Consider the following 26,651-nt stretch of genomic DNA (forward strand, 5'->3'; position numbering starts at 1 on the left):
TCCTGCCTCAACCTCCTGAGTAGCTAGGATTACAGGCATGCGCCACAATGCCCAGCTAATTTTTGTATTTTTCAGTAGAGACAGGATTCTGCCATGTTGGCCAGGCTGGTCTCCAACTCCTGGCCTCAAGTGATCCACCTGCCTCAGCCTCCCAAAGTGTTAGGATTACAGGCGTGAGCCACCACGCCTGGTCTACATTTGCTTAATAATCTTAAATTGATATTAAAGCACAAAATACATGAGCACATTGATACAGACCTCTGCTAAACACATCCTGATGGGAGGGTCACACAGATGAACTATATCCAAATCATTTTGATATTACTAATACATCTCCCTAGGGTCCAAGACTAACTCACCATACTAATCTAACATGTTTATAATAGCGAATTCCATGTGTACTATAAAACATAACTTGCAAATCCTAGATTTTATAGAATTAATTAAACCCAAGATTAATGTATACACCACTAAAATAAATGTTATACATATCGTCTTTAAAAATGGGTAGGGTGTGGTGGCTCACGCCTGTAAGCCCAGCACTTTGGGGGGACAAGGCATGCAGATCACTTGAGGTCAGGAGTTCAAGACCAGCCTGGCCAACATGGTGAAACCCTGTATCTACTAAAAATACAAAAAGGTAGCCGGGCGTGGTGGTGAGCACCTGTAATCCCAAGGCATGAGAATACTTGAACCTGGGAAGTGGAGGTTGTAGGGAGCCGAGATCCTGTCAGCCTGGGGGACAAAGTAAGACTGTCTCTCCAAAAAAAAAAAAAAAAAACAAAAACCCCAAAAAACTGTTAGCCAGGTGTGGTGGTGCACACCTGTAGTCCCAGTTACCGGGGAGGCTGAGGTGGGAGGATCACTTCAGCATAGGAGTTAACCGTGAGCTAGGATCATGCTACTGCACTCCAGCCTGGGCAACAGAGTGAGACTCTATCTCAAAAATAAAAATACAAAGTTTAATGATTCAGGCCCGGTGCGATGGCTCATGCCTGTAATCCTAACACTTTGGGAGGCAGAGGCAGGTGGACTGCCTGAGCTCAGGAGTTTGAGACCGGCCTGGGCAACATGGTGAAACCCCCTCTCTACTAAAACTACAAAAATTAGCCAGGCATGGTCGTGCACACCTGAAGTTCCAGTTACTCGGGAGACTGAGGCAGGAGAATCGCTTGAACCCGGGAGGCGGAGGTTGCGGTAAGCAGAGATTGCGCCACTGCACTCCAGCCTGGGCGACAGAGTGAGATTCTGTCTCCACAAAAAAAAAAAAAAAAAAGAAAAAGAAAAAGTATAATGACTCATTAGCAGTAGAAACTATATTCAAAACCCTAACCCTACCAAATAAAGTCTCCAGTAAGGCTTCCATAGGGTTCTGAAATAAAATCTCCAACAAAGCTTCTACAGGGTTCACTGAGTTAACACCACACTGAACAGGGAGGAGGTTATCCGAAAAGGATTATGGGTGTGTTTAATGACATAAAAGACTCCTCCTAAATTCTTTTCCTCAGAGGAATGGCAGTTAGAAGGCCAAATCCTTGTTTATTGTGTAAAGAGATGAAAATGCATTATATTGCAACCTTATCGGCATTCCTGCTGCGTTCTCCTCCAACTACTTCCTTCTGGCTATTTTACTATGAACAATTCAATCACAAAAGGAATGGGGATAGTATTAAGTAAGACCAACCTTTTTAGATTTGTTTGCTAACAGGTCTATTAACAGATTTAGTTAGAAAGGACATTGAAGGCAGTGAATAAAATCATGTTTCAAATTATTAGTAGACTTCAAATATTTGTGTTATCCCTAACTACTAAATAAATGTGGGAGCCTGAATAGAATTAAACCTCATGTTTCTTAGTAGTTCAGTAGGAAATTCAGATGTATTTGTCAAAGGTCTTAATTACAAAACCAGACCTGAGGTGTTTAAGGGACAGCTTTAAAAGGAAACAAAAAACTATTTTTTTTTTTTTTTTTTTTTTTTTTTTTTTTTTTTTTGAGACAGAGTCTCGCTCTGTCGCCCAGCCCAGGCTGGAGTGCAGTGGCGCGATCTCGGCTCACTGCAAGCTCCGCCTCCCGGGTTCACGCCATTCTCCTGCCTCAGCCTCCCGAGTAGCTGGGACTACAGGCGCCCACAACCGCGCCCGGCTAATTTTTTGTATTTTTAGTAGAGACGAGGTTTCACTGTGGTCTCGATCTCCTGACCTTGTGATCCGCCCGCCTCGGCCTCCCAAAGTGCTGGGATTACAGGCGTGAGCCACCGCGCCCGGCCCAGGAAACAAAAAACTATTAACTGTTTTGTATGGCTGTTAATCTAAAGACATTTAGAGGCCAGGTACGGTGGCTTACACCTGTAATCTGAGCACTTTGGAAGGCCAGAGTGGGTGGATCATTTGAGGTCAGGAATCCCAGACCAGCCTGGCCAATGTGGTGAAACCCTGTTTCTACTAATATAAAAATCAGCCGGGCGTGGTTGCGGGTGCCTGTAGTCCCAGCTACTTGGGAGGCTGAGGCAGGAGAATCACTTGAACCCAGGAGGTGGAGGTTGCAGTGAGCCTAGATCATGCCACTGCTCTCCAGCCTGGGCGATTCTGTCTCAAAAAAAAAAAAAAAAAAAAGATACAATTTCTCCTAGGTGTTTTAGTTATTTTCTCAATGATCTTGTCTATCAAATGCTTTCTTGCAAGCTTAGTGTAAAACCAACTGAGAGTAGGCTCTTACCCAAATTAATTTCAATATGGTAGATTAATGAGGTTTTACTTAACTAAATCAGTAACTACTAAGTTAAGGAATAAATATATATTGGAAGAATGTACATATAAGTCATGAAATCTGTTTAAAATAAGAAAGTACAGGATAGAAAAATAAATTTTAAATGTTCACAATATAAGAGAGATTGCTCAAGCCGGGCATGGTGGCTCAAGCCTATAATCCTAGCACTTTGGGAGGCCAAGGCAGGCAGATCACTTGAGCTCAGGAGTTTGAGATCAGCCTGGGAAACATGGCAAAACCTTGTCTCTACCAAAAAAAAAAAAAAAAAAAAAAACAAGAAAATTAGCCAGGCGTGCTGGTGCATGCTTGTAGTCCCAGCTACTTGGGGGGCTGAGGTGGAAGGATCATTTGAGCCCACGAGGCCAAGGCTGCAGTGAGCCATGACTGCACCACTGCACCCCAGCCTGGGTGACGGAGTGAGACCCTGTCTCAGAAAAAATGAGGGGAGAGGGGAGAGGGGAGAGGGGAGAGGGGAGAGGGGAGAGGGGAGAGGGGAGAGGGGAGAGGGGAGAGGGGAGAGGGGAGAGGGGAGAGGGGAGAGGGGAGAGGGGAGAGGGGAGAGGGGAGAGGAGAGAGGGGAGAGAGGAGAGGAGAGGAGAGGAGAGGAGAGGAGAGGAGAGGAGAGGAGAGGAGAGGAGAGGAGAGGAGAGGAGAGGAGAGGAGAGGAGAGGAGAGGAGAGGAGAGACTGTTCACTCACAGAAATTCCAAAGGATGAAAGGCCTTCAAAAGCATGAAAGACTTTTCCTGTGAATAAGAATTCTCAAGCATAGAACCATGAAACTTAGAAAGTACCAGAAATATGACTTTCCTATAAAATTAAGTAACAAAATAATTCCCAATCCTTTCTTGTTATACTAGTGATGTTATACTACTAATGCACTAACCTCTAACTCCTTCTCATCAAATGTCTTCAGCAAATGTTGTGGAATTACTTCATTAAATCCTTTCTGCAGAGCCAGGAATTGAGCCTCAATGCCTCGTAAAAATCTCCAGTTCACATAGAGCCTGTAAACATTAGGCAGGATTGGGTATAATCACATATATTTTCAGATCTGGTAATTATTATAAATCTCTACTTTAGCAACATTGCATTTTACAAGCATCTAACATTAATAATTTAGCCTAAAGTCTAAAAATAAATCTCAGACTAATGGGGATAAATGATCCCTGAGGTGTGACACAGTTCAGTGTTGATGAAAAGTGGTAAACTTCTACTAACAGCAGCAGCATCAGCAGAGCAACCCTTCGAATCAGAGAAGCTCCCAGGAAACAGGACGTCTACTTGAGTCTTGATGAAATTTCTTTCTAAACTTACAGCATACATGCCAATAACTAGAATAAAGAGCTCTTTCACTCAAAAATGACTATTTTTTCTGATTTTACTTGTAAATGTAATTTGAATGTGTTGGGTGTTTTGTTTCTATTTGAGGGAGGTCTGTGGGAGAAGAGGAGGTAGATAATCCTCAAACCAAAAATGAGAAGAAACAGTAAAAGCCAATAGCAAGTGCTTTTTGATTAAATAATCATTGTTCTCTAGAGGATATAAAAATTCTGGAAGATGTAATTTTACCAATAAAAAATGCACTAAACTACATCTACTGTGTGACTGTATGATTTATAAGTGAATTGCTTTTATTTATCTACCTACCCAAGAAGACCTCTCCATCTCACACATCACAGAACTTACTCATCTGTCAAATTTGTTACCATTTCCAAATCTGGAGAAATGGTTCTCCACTTCAAGAGAGAAGTTACTTAACAACACATCCTTTGGAGGACCATATTTCTGTTTGCTGGGCTAAGGGGACAGAAAAACTGTACAACTGTAAAAATTTTTCTTTGTAATTTTTAATCTCAAAACTGTAGCTGGCAAGGCATTAGTACCGTGTGCTGTAAACACGACTGAACCCTGGAGAGTGGGATCCAGGGACTGAGTAGGACACACGAGGTCTTGAAAAGGAGATACTGCTAAGACTTAGGAAATTCTCATTTGTTCTTTCTTTTTTTATTATTTTAAATTTATATTAGATAGAGTTTCGCTCTGTCGCCCAGGCTGGAGTGCAGTGGTGTGATCTCAGCTTACTGCAACCTCCACCTCCCAGGTTCAAGTGGTTCTCCTGCCTCAGCCTTCAAAGCAGCTAGGATTACAGGTGCCTGCCAACACACTTGGCTAATTTTTGTATTTTTAGTAGAGACAAGGTTTCACCATGTTAGCTAGGCTGGTCTCAAACTCTTGACCTCAGCTGATCCACCCACTCTGGCCTCCCAAAATGCTGGGATTACAGGCATGAGCCACCACACCCAGCCTGTTCTTTCATTTTTTAAAGTAGAAATGTAATACATACTTTTTATGCATGTAACAAAAAAACAAACATTAACTATGGAGACAGTAAAATATGAAAGTCCATTCTTTTACCCTCTTTCTCCTCCCTATTTCCAGTCCCATCACCTCCACTCCCTCATCCTAGGCAAAAACTTTATTTGACTGCAGCCTCCTGAACATCTTCAGTATAATTATAAAAAAAAAAAAAAAAAACCAGCCAGGCACGGTGGCTTACGCTGTAATCCCAACACTTTGGGAGGCCAAGGCAAGCAGATCATGAGGTCAGGAGTTTGAGAACAGCATGGTCAATATGGTGAAACCCCATCTCTGCCAATAATACAAAAATTCGCCGGGTGTGGTGGTGCGCACCTGTACTCCCAGCTACTCGGGAGGCTGAGGCAGGAGAATCACTTGAACCTGGGAGGCAGAGGTTGCAGTGAGCCAAGATTGTGCCACTGCACTCCAGCCTGGGCAACAGAGTGAGACTCTGTCTCAAAGAAAAACAAAAGAAAACAAAAAACAAAACAAAACAAAAAAACATAGACTTTGTTCCTACATAATTCTTGTAAGATTTAGTTTTAAAATATGACAGCTTATGTAGTCTTTCTTTTAAATATCCACATAATATTCTGTTGAATGTATAATATAATCATTCTTCTCTAAAAAGATTTTAGTAGTGTAATTTTTACAAGTAGTATTTAATTGACCATCCTTTCCTGTACTTCTTCAATTACATGTGTGTTTCTGCAGAAGAGTCCTAAACACAGAGCTGCTAAAGGGCATGTACTGCTGGTATCAAACCGCTTTCCAGAAAAGCTATGCCAGTGTTCACTCCAATCAAGTGGACCTCATTTTTAAACTAGGAACAATGTTAGTAAGATTTGAGAACATGATCTATACAAAAAAAGTATAGCATGCAAGTTTCTGTGTACATACAGTAAAGTTCAAGTTCAAACTTCCAAAGCTGATTACCACAGTTTTGTTTGGTAGACTTTTTATTTCTCATAAGCCAAATTAGCCCAATACATAAAAATTCCTCAAATTTACTTTATGAAATCTGAAAAACATTTATTTACATTTATCCCTAAACTCACAATGTGCTTGTTTATAAACAGGCTAAATGTTAGTAATATACAGCACAAAAGCCCTTCTGAATTGCCACCTGTGATAGCTACACCACACATGGCCCCATTGCCCACATCTCCTGGTATTCACACCTTTGTACAGCTCCTCTTCCATGATGAAACTGGGCTGGCTGTCTCAGTTTAACCAGAACTAGACAGAAGTCATGTTGGCCAGGACCAGGCTTAGGCCTTAAAAAGATCTACAGCTTCTGCTTTTGAGCTTTGGAAAGCTGGCCACCCCATAAGAAGTCTATCAATACAGTGGGTAACATGATTAACCTTCATTACAATGAAGGGACAAACTTTTCAGGGAGAAAGAGTGGCTATGGGGAGAGGGAGTGGTCATGGAGAGAGGGAATGGCCTTTGATATCACAGAGGGAGAACCAAGGAACTCAGCCAACAATGAGAACTAGGACCCAGCCAGTGACCCCAGTCGACAGCCATGCCAGCTAGCCCTCGGCCATTTGAGTTATCCTAGTTATGAGTGAAGAGGCCATCTTGGTGTTGCAGGCCTAGCTGACATCTTGTGGAACAGCAGTGTGTCATCCATGTTGTTCTTTTGCCCAATTTCCTGACCCTTGGAATTGTGAGAAATAATAAAATGGCTGTTCTTAATAAGCCACTAAATTCTGCTGAAGCGGATTTTGTAACACTAAGTAATACTATCTAAATATTTAAGTTTGTTCATACTAACATCCTAGAACATTTTAAAAAAATTCAGCCTTGAGAACACAGGAGTGTTTACCTGACATATTCTTTTTTATTTTCTTCATTAACAGGGATACTTTTGCCATTTGGTTTAAGTTCATGCTGAATAATTTCACCATATGCATTATGTTCAACACAGAAGGTATGGTCCAAAACACCTGTAATATCATTCTCACTGGAAAGGAAAGAGGAAGAGATAGGTAACTGGGAAACCTAAAATACAGACCCTATAGATGTATTAACTGGTGAGATAAAACTAAGATCATTTTATAATATGACAAATGTGAGGTCAGATTCAGCTTATGAACTCTTAAACTACCACACTACCTAGTTCTTTCTGGACAGAAAAGTCAAAGAGCTTTAACCTGCATAAACACAGGAAACATTTAACTTCCTGAGTGATGAGAAAGAGCCCTGGTCAAAGCTGGGACTTGCTAGAACCACCAATATAGGACAATTTCAGTTATATTTGGCATTCTGAAGAGCGCTACTCGGTACTGTACTCCAAGGGGCCAAGTGCCTGTGTATCCCTAGTTGAGAAAGCCACTGTATACTTTATAAAAAATAAACATTTCCAGTGTATCTTCATAAAAATAACGACCTCTTGCAAAACAGAATCAGTTCTTAGCTTAAATTCAACAATTAGTTCTTATCTAAAAGTATGGTTCCAACAATCGCCACTTCATTAAAAGCAATGGCAGCAAGAATTTGCTATTCTAACACATGCAGGTTTGGAACAGAATTTACATCACATTGAGGAAATAATCATATAAAGTACTTTTAAAAATAGAATATACTAGTTTTTTTTTTTCTTTTTAAAGTAGTAACACTTGCTAAGTTTAAGGAATTTGAAATATATAAAGAAGCTACAGAAAGGGGGAAATCATATGAGATCCTATCACTCAACCACTCAATATTTTCTGTGTAATTTTTTTTAAGTACATCGGTTTTGAAACTTTTTTTTAAAAGCTCAAGAGTTTAACTATAATGAAGAGACAGAAGACTCAATACATACAGTATCCACACTAAACTGTTATGAAGATCTGGATCTACTAACTCCATGTCATCCAAAGTAATCGACTTCCCAAGCAATTGCTTATAAAAAGGCAAAGTGAAACCACCATCAATATAATGTCCATGAAACACAGCCATTCCCATTATTCGTCCAACAAAGTGGAAATAGGATAAATGTTCCTGAAATTGAAAAGAGTGTATATACTCAAGTTAGAAACTACCCAGGAAAATTTTAATAAAAATGAAATATTTCAGCAACATTAATTTTTTTGAGAATAAGCATAAAATTTGTACTCTTCAATATAGTCAGGAGGGAGTATTTCTCTAGGGCATGCTCAGGAGTCTCTAGATCACTCCGGAACAGCATATTACACAGGGTAATACGCCCTTCTCACAGGGGTCAGTCATTCTGTAAATTTTATCTTTTAGAAAGATAAAATTTATCTTTTAGAAAGTCCAAACTATGGTCCCAGAGCTTCATTCAACTACTTGCAGATTCTTTTCTCTTCCTTCTCTCACTTCCGTGCTGAGCCCTTTGTCATGAAAAAAAATCTTTCAATTCTAAATCTCCCCGCCTCCTTGACCTAACCAGAAATTAAACATCAAAACACCATAGATTTAAGAGCACAGACTTGGTGTCAGGCTTGAATTAGAATCATGATTCTGCTAGTCACTGGCGTATGGACAAATTAACCCCTGTAGGACTGTCCACATCTGGAAATATGAGGATAATAACAGTATCTAAAAAGCATCTCTATGAGGAGTAAAATGAGGTGATGTTTGAAACCCATGGAACTGGACCTGGCATGCTGTAAGCCCTCAATGAATGTGGGCTATTGTTACTACAGGGGCAGCAGTGCGCCCTCCAAAAAGAACCTTCACCTCAAAATCCTCCCTAAATAATTTCCTGAAACAAATCTAACATTTCTACCCTTTTATATATATTTCGTCTTTCATCACAGATTATTTTGTTAGATGTTTGTATTTTTAAATTCTTTTTTTTTTTTTTTTGAGACAGAGTCTCGCTCTGTCACCCAGGCCGGAGTGCAGTGGCGCGATCTCGGCTCACTGCAAGCTCCGCCTCCCGGGTTCACGCCATTCTCCTGCCTCAGCCTCCCGAGTAGCTGGGACTACAGGCGCCCACCACCATGCCTGGCTAATTTTTTTTTGTATTTTTTTTTTTTTGTAAGTAGAGAAGGGGTTTCACTGTGTTAGCCAGGATGGTCTCAATCTCCTGACCTCGTGATCTGCCCGTCTCGGCCTCCCAAAGTGCTGGGATTATAGGCTTGAGCCACCGCGCCCAGCCAAAACTAAGTAATCTTTTAAGTTCGTCTTTAAACCTCTTTGTTTCTTTTTTAAAAGTAATAAAACACACACACACACACACACACACACACATATATATTTACCAAAGTTGCATTATACTATTTGATAACCTTCTTTTCCCTTAACACATCATAAACACCAAATTTCCAAATCATTAACTATTATCCCACATGATCATTTTAGTGGCTGTATAGTGTGCCCTTCTATGGAAAGACAATATAAGAACAATACATTAGTAATAACTGCTGACTTCTGTTGAGTGCTTAATAATGTAATTGATAAGAGTTGTACAGTTAATAACATACAGCACTGTGCTAAATGCTTAATGTGCCAGTCCCCATTTAATTCTCATAACCCCTCTTTGAGGTACACATTTATTTATTAGCAATGACAAAACTGAAGCTTAAGTCCATGAACTTGCCCTGAAAGGTCACAAAGCTAGAAACTGATGAGACCACGACATGTCTTTCTAATTCCAGAACCTATGCCTTTAATCATTTGTGTGATTCTGCTTCATGTCATAATTTAATCAATCCCCACTCTTGAAGACAACTATATTGTTCTCAGTTGAGTGCTACTATAAACAATAAACATCCCTGTTTCCAAATTGGTGCATGTATCTGTAATCATCTGCTTGGGAAAATTTTGTAGAAGAGGAATTGCTAAGTCAAAGGGTACAACTAAGACAAGGACAAATAATTTCTATATAATAAACTACATTAATATGTAAACATGAAAAGCATTACAGGTCACAATTCACATCATAACTTCAAATCATACCGGATTAACTGCAGAATCAGGATTGATCTGCAATGTATAGATATCATCTCTTGAATATTGGAAGAGGCCATAGTATGGATTCAGCATTTCATGTGACAAGAGATACAACCATTCCCTAGAAAACAGATATGACCAAGGAATTTTTTTGTTAATGTATACATTTTTATTAAGATATGCCATTAATTCATCATTTTAGCAAATAATTTTTTAAATTAATAAAAGGCAAAAAAGCATTAACTGTAGTTATATAAGATCACATTGGAAAAATCTACCATGCCCAAATAGCAAATAAAAACTCTCTTATATTGAAGGAACATCTCACTCAAAATTTAGGAAATTTTATTGTATTTTAGCATCAAAGAGTATAAAAGTATTATCCAACAGCTCAGCTACTCACGAGATGATATAGTCCAGTGGTCTGTTACTTTTAATTGCCAAATAAATTTGTAATCCATAATAAACATAAAACAAAAGGAAGAATACGGGGTTTTATTTCAAAATGTCCATGTGAGGGTGGGGACGGTGGCTCACACCTGTAATCCCAGCACTTTGGGAGGCCAAGACAGGTGGTTCACTTGAGCTCAGGAGTTTGTGACCGGCCTGGGCAACAAGACAAAACCCTATCTCTACAAAAAAATACAAAAATCAGCCAGGTTGATAGCACGTGCCCACAGTCCCAGCTACTTGGGAGGCAGAAGTGGGAGGACTGCTTGAGCCCCGGAGGTCGAGGCTGCAGTGAGCTGAGATCACACCACTGCACCCCAGCCTGGGTGACAGAGTGAGACCCTGTCTCAAAGGAAAAAAAAAAAAAAAAAAAAAAAAGTCCACGTCATCTATACTATCCTGGTCTACTATCACGGCAGATTTATACCAGTTTATATAGACATATAATATAGTATTGATTTACTCTTCATTTTGGACAAGGGTATATTTTGTTGTAGTATTAGTAAGGACACTTCATTATCCATTTCATTATCTTTCACTGTATAAACCCTAAAACATACCATGATAAAAATATAAGTGGGCAAAGATTGAAGGCATTTGGTGTAGGTATGGACTCAAGGGCAAACCTGCATTCTTTGGGTATGTTCCATACCACTTCTTGACTTCAAATGTAAATCAATGTTTTTAAAACCTGGAATAAAAAGTACTACCACCGGCCGGGCGCGGTGGCTCAAGCCTGTAATCCCAGCACTTTGGGAGGCCGAGACGGGTGGATCACGAGGTCAGGAGATCGAGACCATCCTGGCTAACACGGTGAAACCCCATCTCTACTAAAAAATACAAAAAACTAGCCGGGCGAGGTGGCGGGCGCCTGTAGTCCCAGCTACTCGGGAGGCTGAGGCAGGAGAATGGTGTGAACCCGGGAGGCGGAGCTTGCAGTGAGCTGAGATCCGGCCACTGCACTCCAGCCTGGGCGACAGAGCAAGACTCCGTCTCAAAAAAAAAAAAAAAAAAAAGTACTACCACCTTGAATTTATTAAATCCTTCACATTTTTCAAAGTATAAAAGATAATTTGTTACTCACTTTGGAAATTCACTAGTCTATGACTTAAGAGATGTAGTTCTAGTCTTAATTATTGTCATTCCTCAGCTAGGGAAGGTTATTTAAATGATATATTTTGGTATTATGGATTAAACAGATTGAATAATATTTTTGAGCAAATACAGAATAGTATTAAAACTAGTTAAGGGAAAATGTTTCCAAAGTCTATGTGATGGAGTCTAAATCAAATTACTACCATTATGTAAATTTGAAAAACTACTCTAGAGATTAAAAAAAGAAGTGACATCTCCACATAAGCAGCCTTCTCAACATAACACTCATCTGATGTGTCTTGTGGTTTTGGTGTGTGTGTGTTTTTTAAAAAGAAAATCTGAATTTTTGTTTTGTTTTACCAAGTATTTAGAACACAAATAAGAGCAGAACTCAACTACTTTGAGATTCTACTATGGAATAAATTTCAGAAAAACCAGATCACTGTCACATTCCATTTATTCTGCTCAAACCCTGACAGTAGTAAGGTTAAAAAACAAAAAACTGGGCTGGGTGCAGTGGCTCATGCCCATAATCCCAGCACTTTGGGAGGCCAAAGAGGGCAGATCACGAGGTCAGGAGATAGAGACTAGCACGGCCAACATGGTGAAACCCCGTCTCTATTAAAAATACAAAAATTAGCTGGGTGTGGTTGTACGCGCCTGTAGTCCCAGCTACTCGGGAGGCTGAGGTTGGAGAATCGCTTGAACCCGCGAGGCAGAGGTTGCAGGGAGCCAAGACTGCGCCACTGCACTCCAGCCTGGTGACAGAGTGAGATTCCATCTCAAAAACAACAACAACAAAAACTGACTACTAGGCACGCATGGTGGCTCACGCCTGTGATTCCAGCACTTGGGGAGGCTGACGCAGGAGGATCACTTGAGGCCAGGAGTTTGAGACCAGCCTGGGCAACATAGACGCTGTTTCTACCAAAAAAAAAAAAAGTTTGAGATGGAGTCACGCTCTGTCGCCAGGCTGGAGTGCAGTGGCATAATCTCGGCTCACTGCAACCTCTACCTTGTGGGTTCAAGTGATTCCCCTGCCTCAGCCTCCTAAATAGCTGGGACTACAGGTGTGTGCCACCACACCCAGCTAATTTTTTTTTTTTTTTTAATTTTTAGTAGAGACAGGGTTTCATCATGTTGTCCAGGATGGTCTCGATCTCTTGACTTTGTGATCTGCCCACCTCGGCCTCCCAAAGTGCTGGGATTACAAGCATGAGCCACTGTACTTGGCCAAAAAAAATTTTTTTTTATTAGGCATGGAAGCATGTGCCTATAGTCCCAGCTCTTTAGGAGGCTGAGGCAGGAAGATCACTTGTACCTAGGAGTTCGAGGCTGCAGTGAGCCATGATCACACCACTGCAATCCAGGGAGCCTGGGTGACAGAGCGAGACCTTGTCTCTAAAAAACTAACTAAATAAAATAAACTACTTAATTGATCTACACATATAATTACAGTACTCAGATGCCACCACTAGATGATGACGATGAAGTTTTCCCAATAAACGTTCACTCTAGTTATGAGTAAGCAATACAAATTCCACAGAAACCATCAAGTCCTAAGTATGATGTGGAAGGGATTATTTTTTAAAATACACACTAAAGAAACTATCCATCCATAAGTTTAAGAGGTGACGAATGAAAATAAGTCTATAAATACATGTAATGCTAAATAACAACGGGAATTATTGAAAACATAATTTTGGTTGGATTTAAGATTAAGGAAAGCAGAATTATCATAATGATCCTTAGAACATTTCAATACAGAGCTACAGTGTTTCTCCTGCATTTATATAAAACAAATTTTCACACTTAGTAAAGAACTCTTGTAGTAAATATAGTATCAGAAACAAATCACTGGCTGGGTGTGGTGGCTCACACCTGTAATCCCAGCACTTTGGGAGGCTGGGGCAGACAGATTGCTTGAGCTCAGGAGTTCGAGACCAGACTGGGCAACATGGCAAAACCCCATCTCTACAAAAAAAATACAGAAATTAGCCGGGTGTGGTGGCTTGTACCTGTAGTCCTAGCTATTCAGGAGGCTGAGGTGGGAGGATCTCATGAGCCCAGGATGGGGAGGTTGCAGTGAGCCGAGATCGTGCCACTACACTCCAGCCTGGGTGACAGAGAGAGACCCTGTCTCCAAAAAACAAAAAGAAAATCAATTTAACTTGACCTGTGAGTTACAAATGTAGCAGAAGCATTATACTTTCTGTACTGAAGCATTCTGAGGACCATCATGATACGTACATGTGTATAAACACATGCATGCATACACATTCATTTAACAAGGTAAAAAGGCATATCAATGGAAGCAAAGAGAACCAGTATTCAGTTCAGGTTATGTATCATTTAAATCTCAAAACTGTTCCTGACAATGTAAAGCAGAGGCAATAACATGCTGAAGGAGAGAGATAGAGAAAACACAGGGCCTGTAGTCTCACTGGACTCAGATGATCTACTGGGGAGTTGTAAAATACTTGTCCGGTAGCAGTATTACCCTAACCTCATTATGAATATATCTGTTAGGATATCCTCAGTAATACAAACATTAGGGAATATAATACCAAAAAATAAATGTCAATGAGAAAGTTACACCACAGGAAGTATCTTAAATTGGTAAGTACAAAGATCCATATGTCATAAGCTGGCAAGCAAGTCCTTACCTGGCAACCCCTCCATAGTCAAGGCCTTCTTCTCCACGAAATTTTATCATTAATCGCTTCCAGAGATCTTTTGGTCTCATTTTCATGACCTGTCGATATGATTCCTGAAAAAAAATTTTTTTAATACAATATTACTATTAGTTCCTTTTAGCCTATTACTTAATCTCTCCCTGCCAATCCACTCAAAAAACTCAAGTCTAAATAAGGTGAAATTTGGCCAGGTGCAGTAGCTCATACCTGTAATCCCAACACTGTGGGAGGCTGAGGCAGGAGGATCACCTGAGGCTAGGAATTCTAGACCAGCCTGGGCAATATAGTGAAACTATCTGCACACAAAAAAATTTTCTTAAATAGCTGGGCATGGTGGCACGCGCCTGTAGTCCTAGCTACTTGGGAGGCTAAGGTGGGAGGACTGCTTGAGCCCAGGAGTTCAAGGCTACAGTGAACTATGATCATGCCACTGCACTCCAGCCTGGGTGACAGAGCAAGACCTTGTCTCTTTTAAAAAAAGAAAAAGAGGCGGCCTGGCACAGTGGCTCATGCCTGTAATCCCAGCACTTTGGGAGGCTGAGGCGGGCAGATTGCGAGCTCAACAGATCGAGACCATCCTGACCAACACGGTGAAACCCCATCTCTACTAAAAATACAAAAATTAGCTGGGCACAGTAAGCATGTGCCTGTAGTCCCAGCTACTCAGGAGGCTGAGGCAGGAGAATCGCTTGAACCTGGGAGGTGGAAGCTGCAGTGAGCTGAGATTGTGCCATTGCACTCCAGCCTGGCAACAGACTCTGTCTCAAAAAGAGAAAGAGAAATGAGAGAAAGAGAGAGTGAGAGGGGAGGAAAAGGGAGGAAAAGGGAGGGAAGGGAAGGGAAGGGAAGGGAGGGGAGGGGAAGGGGGAGGGGAGGGGAAGGGGAAGGGAAGGGGAGGGGAGGGGAGGGGAAGGGGGAGGGGAAGGGGGAGGGGAGGGGAAGGGGGAGGGGAGGGGGAGGGGGGGAGGGGAGGGGGAGGGGGAGGGGGAGGGGAGGGGAAGGGGGAGGGTAGGGGAGGGGAGGGGAAGGGGGAGGGAAGGGAAGGGGAAGGGGGAGGGAGGGGAGGGGAAGGGGGAGGGTAGGGGAGGGGAGGGGAAGGGGGAGGGAAGGGAAGGGGAAGGGGGAGGGAGGGGGAGGGGAAGGGGGAGGGGGAGGGAAGGGGAGGGGGAAGGGAGGGAAGGGGGAGGGGAGGGGAAGGGAAGGGAAGGGGAGGGGAGAGGAGGGGAGGGGAAGGGGGAGAGGAGGGGAAGGGGGAGGGGGAGGGGAGGGGAGGGGAAGGGGGAGGGAAGGGGGAGGGAAGGGGGAGGGAAGGGGAGGGGGAGGATGGGGAGGATGGGGGAGGGGAGGGGGAGGGAGAGAGGAGGGGGAGGGGATTGGGAGGGGAGGGGGAGGGGAGGGGGAGGATGGGGAGGATGGGGGAGGGGAGGGGGAGGGAGAGAGGAGGGGGAGGGGATTGGGAGGGGAGGGGGAGGGGAGGGGGAGGGGGAGGGGAGGGGAGGGGGAGGGGGAGGGGAGGGGAGGGGGAGGGGAGGGGAGGGGGAGGGGAGGGGAGGGGGAGGGGGAGGGGAGGGGAGGGGAGGGGGAGGGGGAGGGGGAGGGGAAGGGGAGGATGGGGGAGGGGAGGGGGAGGATGGGGGAGAGGAGGGGGAGGATGGGGAGGGGAGGTGGAGGATGGGGGAGGGGGAAGGGAGGGAAGGGAAGGGTGCGGGGAGGGGGAGAGGAGGGGGAGGGGAAGAGGAGGGGGAGGGGGAGGGGAAGGGGAGAGCAGGGGGGAGGGGAGGGGGAGGGGAGGGGGAGGGGAAGGGGAGAGGGGGGAGGGGAGGGGGAGGGGAGGGGGAGGATGGGGGAGGATGGGGGAGGATAGGGGAGGGGGAAGGGAGGGGGAGGATAGGGGAGGGGGAGGGGAGGGGGAGGGGAGGGGAGGGGAGGCGGAGGATGGGGGTAGGGGAGGGGAGTGGAGGGGAGGGGAGGGGAGGGGAGGGAAGAGAAGGGAAGGGAAGGGAAGGGAAGGGAAGGGAAGGGAAGGGAAGGGAAGGGAAGGGAAGGGAAGGGAAGGGGTACTCTCAGTATTCTTGGAAAAGAGCATAAAATAAATTTAATTTTTTTTTTTTTTTTTTTTTTTTTTGAGACGGAATTTCATTCTCATTGCCCAGGCTGGAGTACAATGGTATAATCTCGGCTCACCACAACCTCTGCCTCCCAGGTTCAACCAGTTCTCCTGCCTCAGCCTCCCGAGTAGCTGGGATTATAGGCATGTGCCACCACACCCAGCTAATTTTGTATTTTTAGTAGAGACAGGGTTTCTCCATGTCAGGCTGGTCTCAAACTCGCAAATTCAGGTGATCCACCCAACTCGGCCTCCCAAAGTGCTGGGATTACAGGCGTGAACCACTGCGCCCGGACAATTTCTCTCTAATTTAAAATAAGGTTTGTATTAGCAAACAATGGGTTTCTGGAAAAAAAATAATAAAACAAAATAAGGCTGTAAATTTACCTCAAAAATCTCTTCCCTGGAAACCTCGATGCGGCAGTGACCTGCCTGAGGCTGTTGCTGGGAAAGTTCTTGCCGCAAAATTTTTAGTTTCTGAACCAGGTCTCGCTTGTACCTTGGGACTGTCAGGCATTCTGTGTCATCAGGACATAACGATACCACTTGCTGTTGCTGTTGGTCTTTCAATTGGTTCTGCCGACTAGAAGTAAACACAGATGTTATTATTAAAGTATTTCAAATTTTAAACATTGCAATTATAGATTTAAAATAGCATCATATTATAAAGCAAGTCTAGCTATATCATTTTCCAAGCCTTAGTAGAACATATACTTGGCTTGACATTTTTTGGCAGCAATAAACCAGCTACAAAGTTTATTTCTCACAGTCCACATAAACTGATAGAATTGGATAATGGAATTTTATCCATAAAGCTTTATATAGCTTCTGAAGACAAATTTTTCCAATATAGCTTCCATTTTCCCCTACAGAGTTAACCTTCACCCACTTTAAAACTCAGGCATGTGCCAAACACGGCTTGTTATCTAGAAGCTGTCTTTCCGGAAGAGCCAAACAGGAGTCTGAATGGCAACTTGGCAGGGATCCCTTCTTTTTTATTCACCAGGCCAAATATTATACCTAAAACATATGACCATACAGAGAAAATATAGCTTTGTTAAAAATGCCAAGTCAATATTACCTACCGTTACAAATACTATAATAAAGATTTTTTAAATATACACACAAAAGCAAAATAGATTATGTACATAAATGCATTCCATAAACTGTATAATTTTATTTTTTAAAATGAACTTGGGTATATTTCACATCAGATACAAAAAGTAACTCAAAATGGATTGCAGACATCAATGTAAAATCTAAAGCCATAAAACTTCTAAACACAGGAGAAAATTTATGACATACATTAGTCAATTAATGATTTCTTAGAGATAACACCAAAAGCACAATCCATGAAAGAACAAATGGATAAACAGAACATCCATTTTTAATTTTTTTTTTTAAAGAGGCAGGGTCTTGCCTAGGCTGGCCCTGAACTCCTGGCTCAAGTGATCCTCCTGTCTCAGCCTCCTGGTAGCCAGAACTACAGGCACACAACACCATCCCTGGCTTAAAGAAAATTGCTGCTCTTCAAAAGACACTGTTTAGGAAAACTAAAAGACTAGTCAAGTCACAGACTAGGAGAAGACTTTTGGAAGCATATATCTGATATGTAAATATCTAAAGAAACTCAAAACTCAACAAAAATCTGAGCTGCTCGATTTGGGAGGGCTGGGGACATGGCAAAAGATTCCACCAAAGAAGCCATTCTACTCCTAGGTTATTTATTTAACCAAGAGAAATGACAGCATATGTCCACACAAAGACTTGCACATATGTGTTCATAATACTTTTATCTGTCAAAGTGAAACACTGGAAAACAACCCAAATGTCCATCAGTAGAGAAATGAATAAACTGTGGAATACCCATACAATGGAATACCAGCACCAATAAAAAGAAATGAACTATATATGCAACGACAGCGATGAATCTCAAGATTGTGTGAGTAAAAGAAATCATACTGCACGATTCCATTTATCTAGAAAATGCAAACTAATACACTGACAGAAAGCAGGGCAGTAGTTGGCTGGAGATGGGGTGTTATGGGTTGAGCTGTGTGTCTCCCAAAAAGATATGCTGAAGTCTCAACATCTGGTCAACCTGTGGATTTGACCTTATTTGGAAATAAGGTCTCTGCAGATATAATCAAGGTAAGGTAAGATCATACTGGATTAGGATGGCCTTAAATCCAAAAACTGATGCCTTTATATAAGAAGAGGGAAATTAGGATACATACATACAGGAAAGAAGACTATGGGAAGACAGAAAACAAAGATTGGAGCAATTTGTCTATAAGCCAAGTAACACCAAAGTTTCCAGAAACCACTGGAAGTTAGGAGAGAGGCATGGAACAGATTCTCTCTCAAAGCCTCCGGAAGGAACTCATTATCACTTATTACAGAGTCAGCCCTTTACCCTGTAGTTCTGCCTCCAGAATTGTGAGAGAATGAATTTCTGTCGTTTTAAGCCACCCAGTTCATGGTATTTTGTAACAGCAGCCCTGGGAAACTAACACAGGGTGGAAGTCCCACAGGGAAGGACAGAAAAAGGAATCACAAAAGGGCAAGAGAAAACTTTTGGGGGTGGTGAATATGTTCACCATCTTCACTGTGGTCATGGTTTCATGGTGTATGTCAAAACTTAAACTGTACACTTTAAATATTCAGTTTATTGTATGTCAATATATTTCAATGAGGCTGGTTTTCAAAAATCCAGTGGACATCAAGCCTCTTCACAAAGCCTCCTGTGAAAGACTAAGCCATGCAAATGGAAAGGTGGCTTAGAGCTGAAGGATAAAACTGACACAGAAGAAAATCCTTTTGGGATGAGGGCAGCTAGCCTGGAACTATTGTTCCTGATGCACTCAGGAAAAAAAAATTTAACTAATCAATAAAGCAGCCTGTCTCTTCAGGTGTACTAGGGTGCAAGGGACAGTTCTGTAAGGGCTGATGCGAGAGTGCAGGCCAGGAAACAGTGGGGGTGCTGGTCTGCTATCCTTTTAGGCCTCTGCCAATGTCTAAAGACTATCAAACAAGCAAATGATTTTCTTGAAATCAAGTAAATCTGATAAGCAGGGAAAAGACTCAAATTGTAATCCCCTTGCCCATAAGCCATCTTTTTCTTTAAAAAGAAAAGCTTCCTTTAAGGGTATAGGGCAGAATATCTTCATGCAATGCCAGTCAAAGGAAGGGAAATAAGTAATTAGTGTTACAGGAATCAAAATAGGAAGGGAAAAAAAAAAACCCTCCATAGTCAGACTGGGTGGTTCAAATCCCAGCTCCAGCACCTTTTATGCACCTCTGGACAAGTTTTATAACTGTTTGACACTCCATTTTTCTCACTGGTGAGAAGGAAGTAGCCCAGGATTGCAATGCAGATGACGTGGGCACTCAGAGCATGGTAGTGCAAAAAAAATGTCAGTTACTATAGCTACTATTAAGGCAGTTACTGAGTTAGAAAAACATGCTTTTCAAGCAAAGGAAATGAAAAAAAAAAAAAAAAAAAAAACGGACTAAAATGCTTTCTAAGAAGAATATGCTTCCTTGGCAAAGTTATTTACTAAACTCCAATGACAATGTTTTGCAATAGTTTAACAACACTGTATCCTGTCACTGACAGATTAGATACTGAGGTTTCACAGAAACTACGCAATCTTTAGAACATGTAAAATGACCCCCTTGGAAGAGAATAATGACAGTAATATTGCAGGAGGGATTTGTAAAAAAAAAAAAAAAGGGGGCTAAGGAAGATTAATGCGTCTGTATAAGAAAGGCTTTAAGTCAAACCAGATATCCTAAAAACGTACATTTATATATAACAGGACCAGGATACACTTCGAAGAGGTAACTTCTTTTGTTGCTTCCTCCTAAAATATTAATTCTCAATTCTTCTCAGCTTAAATACCACGTTCCTCTCTAAAACACGATTTGTCCCACAACATTTTATCTGGCTCAGATAAGCAGGGTCACAATCTGTTGCCTAGGATGAAGTGAAGTGCAGTGTCACGATCATAGCTCACTGTAACCTCCAACTCTTGGGCTCAAAGGATCCTCCTACCCAGCCTCCCAAAGCACTGGGATTACAGGCGTGAGCAACTGTGCCCAGTTCCTCCTGATTATAATGCAGTACTGCCTTTCTCATTTCCTAAATGCTGAAACAGTAAAAACAAAACAAAACAAAACAAAAAACTAGCTAAAAAAAAGTCATCTAAAAATATTTTAGGTTATATAACAATATAACCCAAACATCATAGCACCCTAAAATCCAAAATAAGGGTTAAACTAATTTCATCACTTCAGAATTAGCCTAATAACAATAATCTATATTCTAATGACATTTTTGCCAAAAAATTTCCAAGAGAGAAGAACAATAAAAACCATAATAGATCTACCAAATGAGGTAATAATATATTTGATGGCTCAGAGACCTCGATTCAAAACTCCGTTAACACTCATTTAAACAAAAACCCCCAAATTTAAAAATGTTTAAAAAATAGAAATAAAACATTAATAGAAAAAATGTTCTAACATATCCTGATATGTAAAGATTAATAAATTAACAGTTAGAATTTAAAATTAGCACCTTATGAATCTTTTTTTTTTTTTTTTGAGACGGAGTCTCGCTCTGTTGCCCAGGCTGGAGTGCAGTGACGCGATCTCGGCTCACTGCAAGCTCCGCCTCCCAGGTTCACGCCATTCTCCTGCCTCAGCCTCCTGAGTAGCTGGGACTACAGGCGCCCACCACCGCACCTGGCTAATTTTTTGTATTTTTAGTAGAGACGGGGTTTCACTGTGTTAGCCAGGGTGGTCTCGATCTCCTGACCTTGTGATCCACCCGCCTCAGACTCCCAAAGTGCTGGGATTACAGGTGTGGGTCACTGCGCCTGGCCTAATTTTTGTATTTTTAGTAGAGATGCGGTTTCACCATGTTGGCCAGGCTGGTCTCGAACTCCTGACCTTAGGCAATCCGCCTGCCTCAGCCTACCAAAGTGCTGGGATTACAGGCGTTGAGCCACCACACCCAGCCCACATAATGTTTTTTAAGAAGGTTTACCAGTTTGTGTTGGGCTGCATTGAAAGCCGTCCTGGACCCAGCCTAAGGGCCGTGGGTTGGACAAGCTTGACCTAAAGGGATGATCGTGGAGGCAGGAGGTAAATAAAGCACAACCATCTCTTGGAGCTTTCCTGGGCCTCTGAGAGAGCCATACTGGCTCTTCATTATCATTGTATATTTGTCAAGTACTTTGGGTATGTTACATACTAAAGCAGCAAAAATAAATGGGATACGGGTCTTCTTAAGGAATTCAAAGTCCAGTAGGGGAAGCAGAAAGGTAACAAACAATTATCATACAAAAGTAAAACAAAAGCCCTCTGCAGAGTGCTCCAACATCTTTTATTCCTTATCATCTCCCCAAAATCCAATTTGTTGTCCCTATATGCCCTTTAAAAAAACCTAGGCCGGGCACGGAGGCTGACACCTGTAACCCCAGCACTTTGGGAGGCCGAGGCAGGAGGATCACTTAAGGTCAAGAGTTGGAGACCAGCCTGGCTAACACAGTGAAACCTCGTCTCTACTAAAAATACAAAAATTAGCCAGGTGTGGTGGTGGGTGCCTGTAATCCCAGCTACTTGGGAGGCTGAGGCAGAAGAATTGCTTGAACTCAGGACGTGGAGGGTGCAGTGAGTTGAGATCGTGCCATCGCACTCCAGCCTGGGTGACAACAGGGAAACTCCATCTCAAAAAAAAAAAAAAATTCCATACACAAAAGTAAAGTCCACATGGATTAATGACTTCACTGTAAAAGACAAAACTATAAATGTATTAAAAACATTTACTTATAGTTCAAATTTTAAAAGATAAAGATTACATTAGAAAAATGGGCAAAAAGATACAAATTCACAAAACAGTTGATGCAGCTGGTCAATAGGCCAAAGAAAAACTGTTCAAGCTCAACAGACAATGGCAAAAAATTGTGAAGAGGACCTTCACAAAAACAGGAAATCCAAATAGTCAATAAACCTATAAAAAGGTGCGCAACCTCATCAGCAATTAGGCAAATTCAAGTTAAAGTTACAATGGGAAACCATTAAACATCATCAGAACGGCAAAAATTTCGAAGTCCAACAACAGTAAGTACCAGCAAGCTTCTGCAGCAACAGGAACTCACATATTGCTGGTAAAAGACTAAACTGGCATAGCCACTTTAGAAAAGTTGCCTTTATATATTAACGTTGAAGACAGAAATATTCTATGACATAGCAATTCCACCACCAGGCAAGCACCCTAGAGCAGTGTTACTCAAAGGGTGGACTGCAGATGACACTTATTTTGCTCTCTAGGCTATATAGATCCTAATGCACAAAAACAGTGCATACTTCTCTATTTCTTCAGATACTTTTACATTAGGGCTTTCAAATACCTGCGACCTTCATTTGTAAGCAAGGTTTTAGAGTCTTCTATCTACAGTAAGGTAAGATCTACTGACATAATGAGACTGCCAGGATAATTATACATATTTCAAAGGAGGAACCAAAGATACACATTTTAAATGTTTTCTCCTATTATCCTAAAAAAATTGGTAGCCAGTTCTCATTTAAATTTTTTGCTTTATTAACCTAACTCCAAAAATTAATGAAACAAGGACATTTTCGAAGTCATTTTAAAGAATATTATTGTTTTGTTGTGTTTTTAACATTTTAACACACATAATAAGAACTTTACAAAAGGTGAATGAGGAAGACCAAGCAGGTAATGAACGTCACCATTCATTTAGAGAAGCTAAAATGAAGTATTCTTAGCCTAAAATCCTTGTTGCTATACCACTCTCAGTGTTTTTGCCAGAAGTGTTAAAAAAGACACTTTGCTACTTTGCTTAGTAATGAAGTTTCCTCTTCTCTCTTTTCCTCCTCTTGCCCCCATTCTTCAGAAGGCAATGCTAATAAACAGAATTAGAAGAAATGAGGCAGCTAGAGAGAAAAGAAAAGCAAAGGATGCAAATACACACACAATGTTCAGGAGAGTGCCTCACAGGCAGCTGAAGCCAGAGCATCTGGGTTTGACCCCAGACTTCACCACTGGCAACATATGTAGTCATGTAACCTCTATGCCTCAGTTTCCTCATCTGTAAAAATGGCAGTAGCTAACTCACGGAGTTTTTCTGAGGATGAAATTACTAATTTGTGGAGTTTTTTTGTTTGTTTGTTTGCTTTTTAAAGACAGAGTCTCACTCTGTTGCCCAAGCTGGAATGACTGGCGCAATCACAGCTCACTGCAGCCATGACCTCCTGAGCTCAAGAGATCCTCCCACCTAGGTGTCCTGAGTAGCTGGGACCACAGGTGCGCACCATCATGACCAGCTAATTTTTAAATTTTCTTTTGAAAGAAGAGGACTCACTATGTTGCCCAGGTTGGTCTTGAACTCCTAGGCTCAAGTGATCCTCCAACCTCAGCCTCTCAAAGTGCCGGGATTACAACATGATCGACATGCCTGGCCTTACTAACACATGTAAAGTATAAAAAACAATGCTTGGCACACAATAAGTGCTACTGAAGTGTTAGCCATTAATATAAATTATTAATAATTTTGTTTTACAATGGCAACACAGAATTAGCCTGTTCAACCCCTACTTCTGCTGTCAAGATACTGCCTCTGTAAAAGACCACCTTGGGCACCTCTGATAACCCTTTTCCTAACATTCCAAGATAGGTTCCTACTTAAAAGCATAGTAGGTTTAAAAAACTCATATCAGAGTAAACCTTGTCACACTCTTACATAAATTTTGCTCAACAAAAGTAAATTACAATTGATGAAAGAAGATGTTCTTTCTTTCTTTTTTTTTTTTTTAAAGAGACAGGGTCTCCATCTGTCACCCAGGCTGGAGTTGGAGTGGTGTGATCATAGTTCACTGCAGCCTCAAACTCCTGGGCTCAGGAGATTCTCCTGCCTCAGTTTCCCAAATAGCTAGGACTGCAGGCATGTACCACCACATCCAGCTAATTTTTTAATTTAAAAAAATTTTTTTTTTTAATAGAGACGAGGTCTCACTATGTTGACCAGGCTAGTCTCAAACCCCTGGCCTCAAGTGGTCCTGCTGCCTCGGACTCCCAAAGCACTGGGATTAAAGGCATGAGCTACTGCACCCAGCCTCACATTTATTATTGAAAGCATCTATCTGTTTGATCTTCCCATTTTAACATGTATTGTTTCAAAAACTTACTTTAAAACTAAATGCAAGTTAGCAGAGAGCCGAGGATCTGTAAATTGTGTTGTTCTGTTGTTATGGTCAACGAAATAAACTCTGCCTGTTGCCGTATTACGGATCTCCCATCCAGGAGGCAATGGACCAAGCTCTTCACAATTGATGTTGCTAAGATCCCTGCAAAAACAAATATAAAATAAAAAATACCTCATTGCTGGCCCTTCTCAACCAAGCAAGTGTAAATGACACAGAACAATTCCACAAAGTCTGAGAAAATGTATTGTTTCAGAAACTTGAGATGTTCAACTGGAATCTTTAATTCCCAATGGTTTAACAAACTCGCATCTTCAAAGCCCAATCCATAAATGGCTCAGAAAAACTTATCACATAGCCTACATTTTTTAGTAAGTTCCTAGGCTTTAATGTAATACAGATTTAAACTAATATAAAATCAATCACAATATTTGCCAACATAAAATGTATTTCAATACGTGTTTGACAGGAAATAATTTTACAAGTGTCAGTGATATCAAGAATTAAATGCTCTCTAAAATTTCCCTTCATTTCTTTACTATACCATAAAATTTGCATAAAATGTCCATCCCATGATTAATTTTAAGCTCTCCAACAAAGCAAAACTGGAAATGTTACTGAAATTATGATCCTGAAAAAAATCACAGCATATTTTTAAAGAATAAGCTGCAATTCTAAAATCTGTAGTTAGTCAATGAAGAACCTGTTTAAGATACATTACCAAGAGTGCTCTAAGGGTTACCACTGCAATAAGAAAAGCTAAGATTTTTAATGGACCAAAGACTATTGTTATTATATTACACATTCTTAAAATACTAGTATATATAGACAAGGATTTATAGCGTCTTAAAGAATGAGTTAAGCAGCTTCCAGGTTGGTGAACACACTGAGGTACCGGGATAGTGGTCTGACCAGAGAGGGCATGGTAGCTCCTTGCCCTCCCCGCATACTGTGCCCTAAGCATTGCTTCCATTTGGCTGTTCCAGAGTTGTATTCTCTATAATAAACTGGCAATAGTACTGCAAATTCTTATCCTCTACACTGTTAGAAAAAAATCTTTCAGTGAAGCTTCCAAAGTGTTGAAATTGCTGTTTGTCATCCACCAGAAAAGTCACTGCCTTTGGTGACATAACTGAGATTGCATGTAACAATGTAGGATATGCTCAGGTCATTTCCAGCCTTAAATGAATACTTTAGGCTGCCAGAGCCATCTGTAAATACCAAAGAAATGACATACTCTAAAAGTGACCAAGCAAACTCAAGCATCTAGACAGCAAAACTGTTCCTGTGGTCCTCTTTTTATTATTTTAAAAAAAAAAAGAAAAATAAAAAAGCAGCATGTTTAATGTAAATTGAAATTGTAACAGATAATTATAAGTAATGACAAATTTCATCAAAATCACATTTTAAAAGTTAAACTAGAAAAATGTTTTTCCTGAGATGACCTCTCCTTAGTCAGGGTGAAACCAGTGATGGGCACACAGGGACCTAGGTTTGCCGAAGCAATGATTCTGACTTCTACTATAGGTGCTCCAAGAGACTCTTGCTACAGAACAGCTAAAGTGTAGGAAAAAACACTATTTGAAACACTGCTAGTCTCAAAAGAGGCAAGGGAAAGTTCCAAGAATCCTCCTCAAATTAAAAAAAAAGGGGGGGAGTTTGGGGGACTGAGTGAAGCTGGTACCTGAGTGGCAGGTAGGCAGAGGGGCAGGCCAGCAGCAAGACTGCGATAGGAAACCTGAAGCTTCCTCCCCAAGCTGAGAATTCAAAGAGGGAGTTCAGCCTCCCAAATTCAGCCTCCCAAAGTGCTGGGATTATAGGCGTGAGCCACTGTGCCGGTCCCAGATAGATTTTTTAATAGTTTAGAAATGAAAAACAGGAGCTGGAGGCCATTATCCTTAGCAAACTAAAGCAGCAATAGAAAACCAAATACTGCATGTTCTCACTTATAAGTAGGAGCTAAATGAGGAGAACACACGGACACATAGAGAGGAACAACAGGTACTGTGGCCTACCATAAGGGAGAGGATCAG

The 26,651-nt window shown here is 41.5% G+C and overlaps 1 protein-coding gene and 1 long non-coding RNA gene across 5 annotated transcripts in view; both read right to left on the bottom strand.

The window, feature by feature from the left end:
* The window catches only part of SMURF2 (SMAD specific E3 ubiquitin protein ligase 2), a 118,806-nt gene that overhangs the window by 6,209 nt on the left and 85,946 nt on the right, over positions 1 to 26,651 (bottom strand). For all 4 annotated transcript variants that reach the window (XM_077972510.1, XM_015120120.3, XM_077972509.1 and 1 more), the window contains 7 exons: positions 24,604 to 24,762; positions 16,774 to 16,969; positions 14,250 to 14,353; positions 10,045 to 10,159; positions 7,940 to 8,118; positions 6,962 to 7,099; positions 3,653 to 3,773 (listed from right to left, as the gene is read on the bottom strand). In XM_077972510.1, coding sequence (XP_077828636.1) covers positions 3,653 to 3,773; positions 6,962 to 7,099; positions 7,940 to 8,118; positions 10,045 to 10,159; positions 14,250 to 14,353; positions 16,774 to 16,969; positions 24,604 to 24,762 — 1,012 coding nt within the window. The remainder of the gene's footprint in view (positions 1 to 3,652; positions 3,774 to 6,961; positions 7,100 to 7,939; positions 8,119 to 10,044; positions 10,160 to 14,249; positions 14,354 to 16,773; positions 16,970 to 24,603; positions 24,763 to 26,651) is intronic.
* LOC144335877 (uncharacterized) lies at positions 808 to 3,053 on the bottom strand. Its single transcript, XR_013407077.1, has 2 exons — positions 2,283 to 3,053; positions 808 to 1,952 (listed from the first exon to the last, which is right to left on the bottom strand). It is a non-coding gene; the product is annotated as an uncharacterized LOC144335877 (long non-coding RNA).

This window comes from Macaca mulatta, chromosome 16 (assembly GCF_049350105.2).
Source record: "Macaca mulatta isolate MMU2019108-1 chromosome 16, T2T-MMU8v2.0, whole genome shotgun sequence".
Lineage (NCBI taxonomy): Eukaryota > Metazoa > Chordata > Mammalia > Primates > Cercopithecidae > Macaca > Macaca mulatta.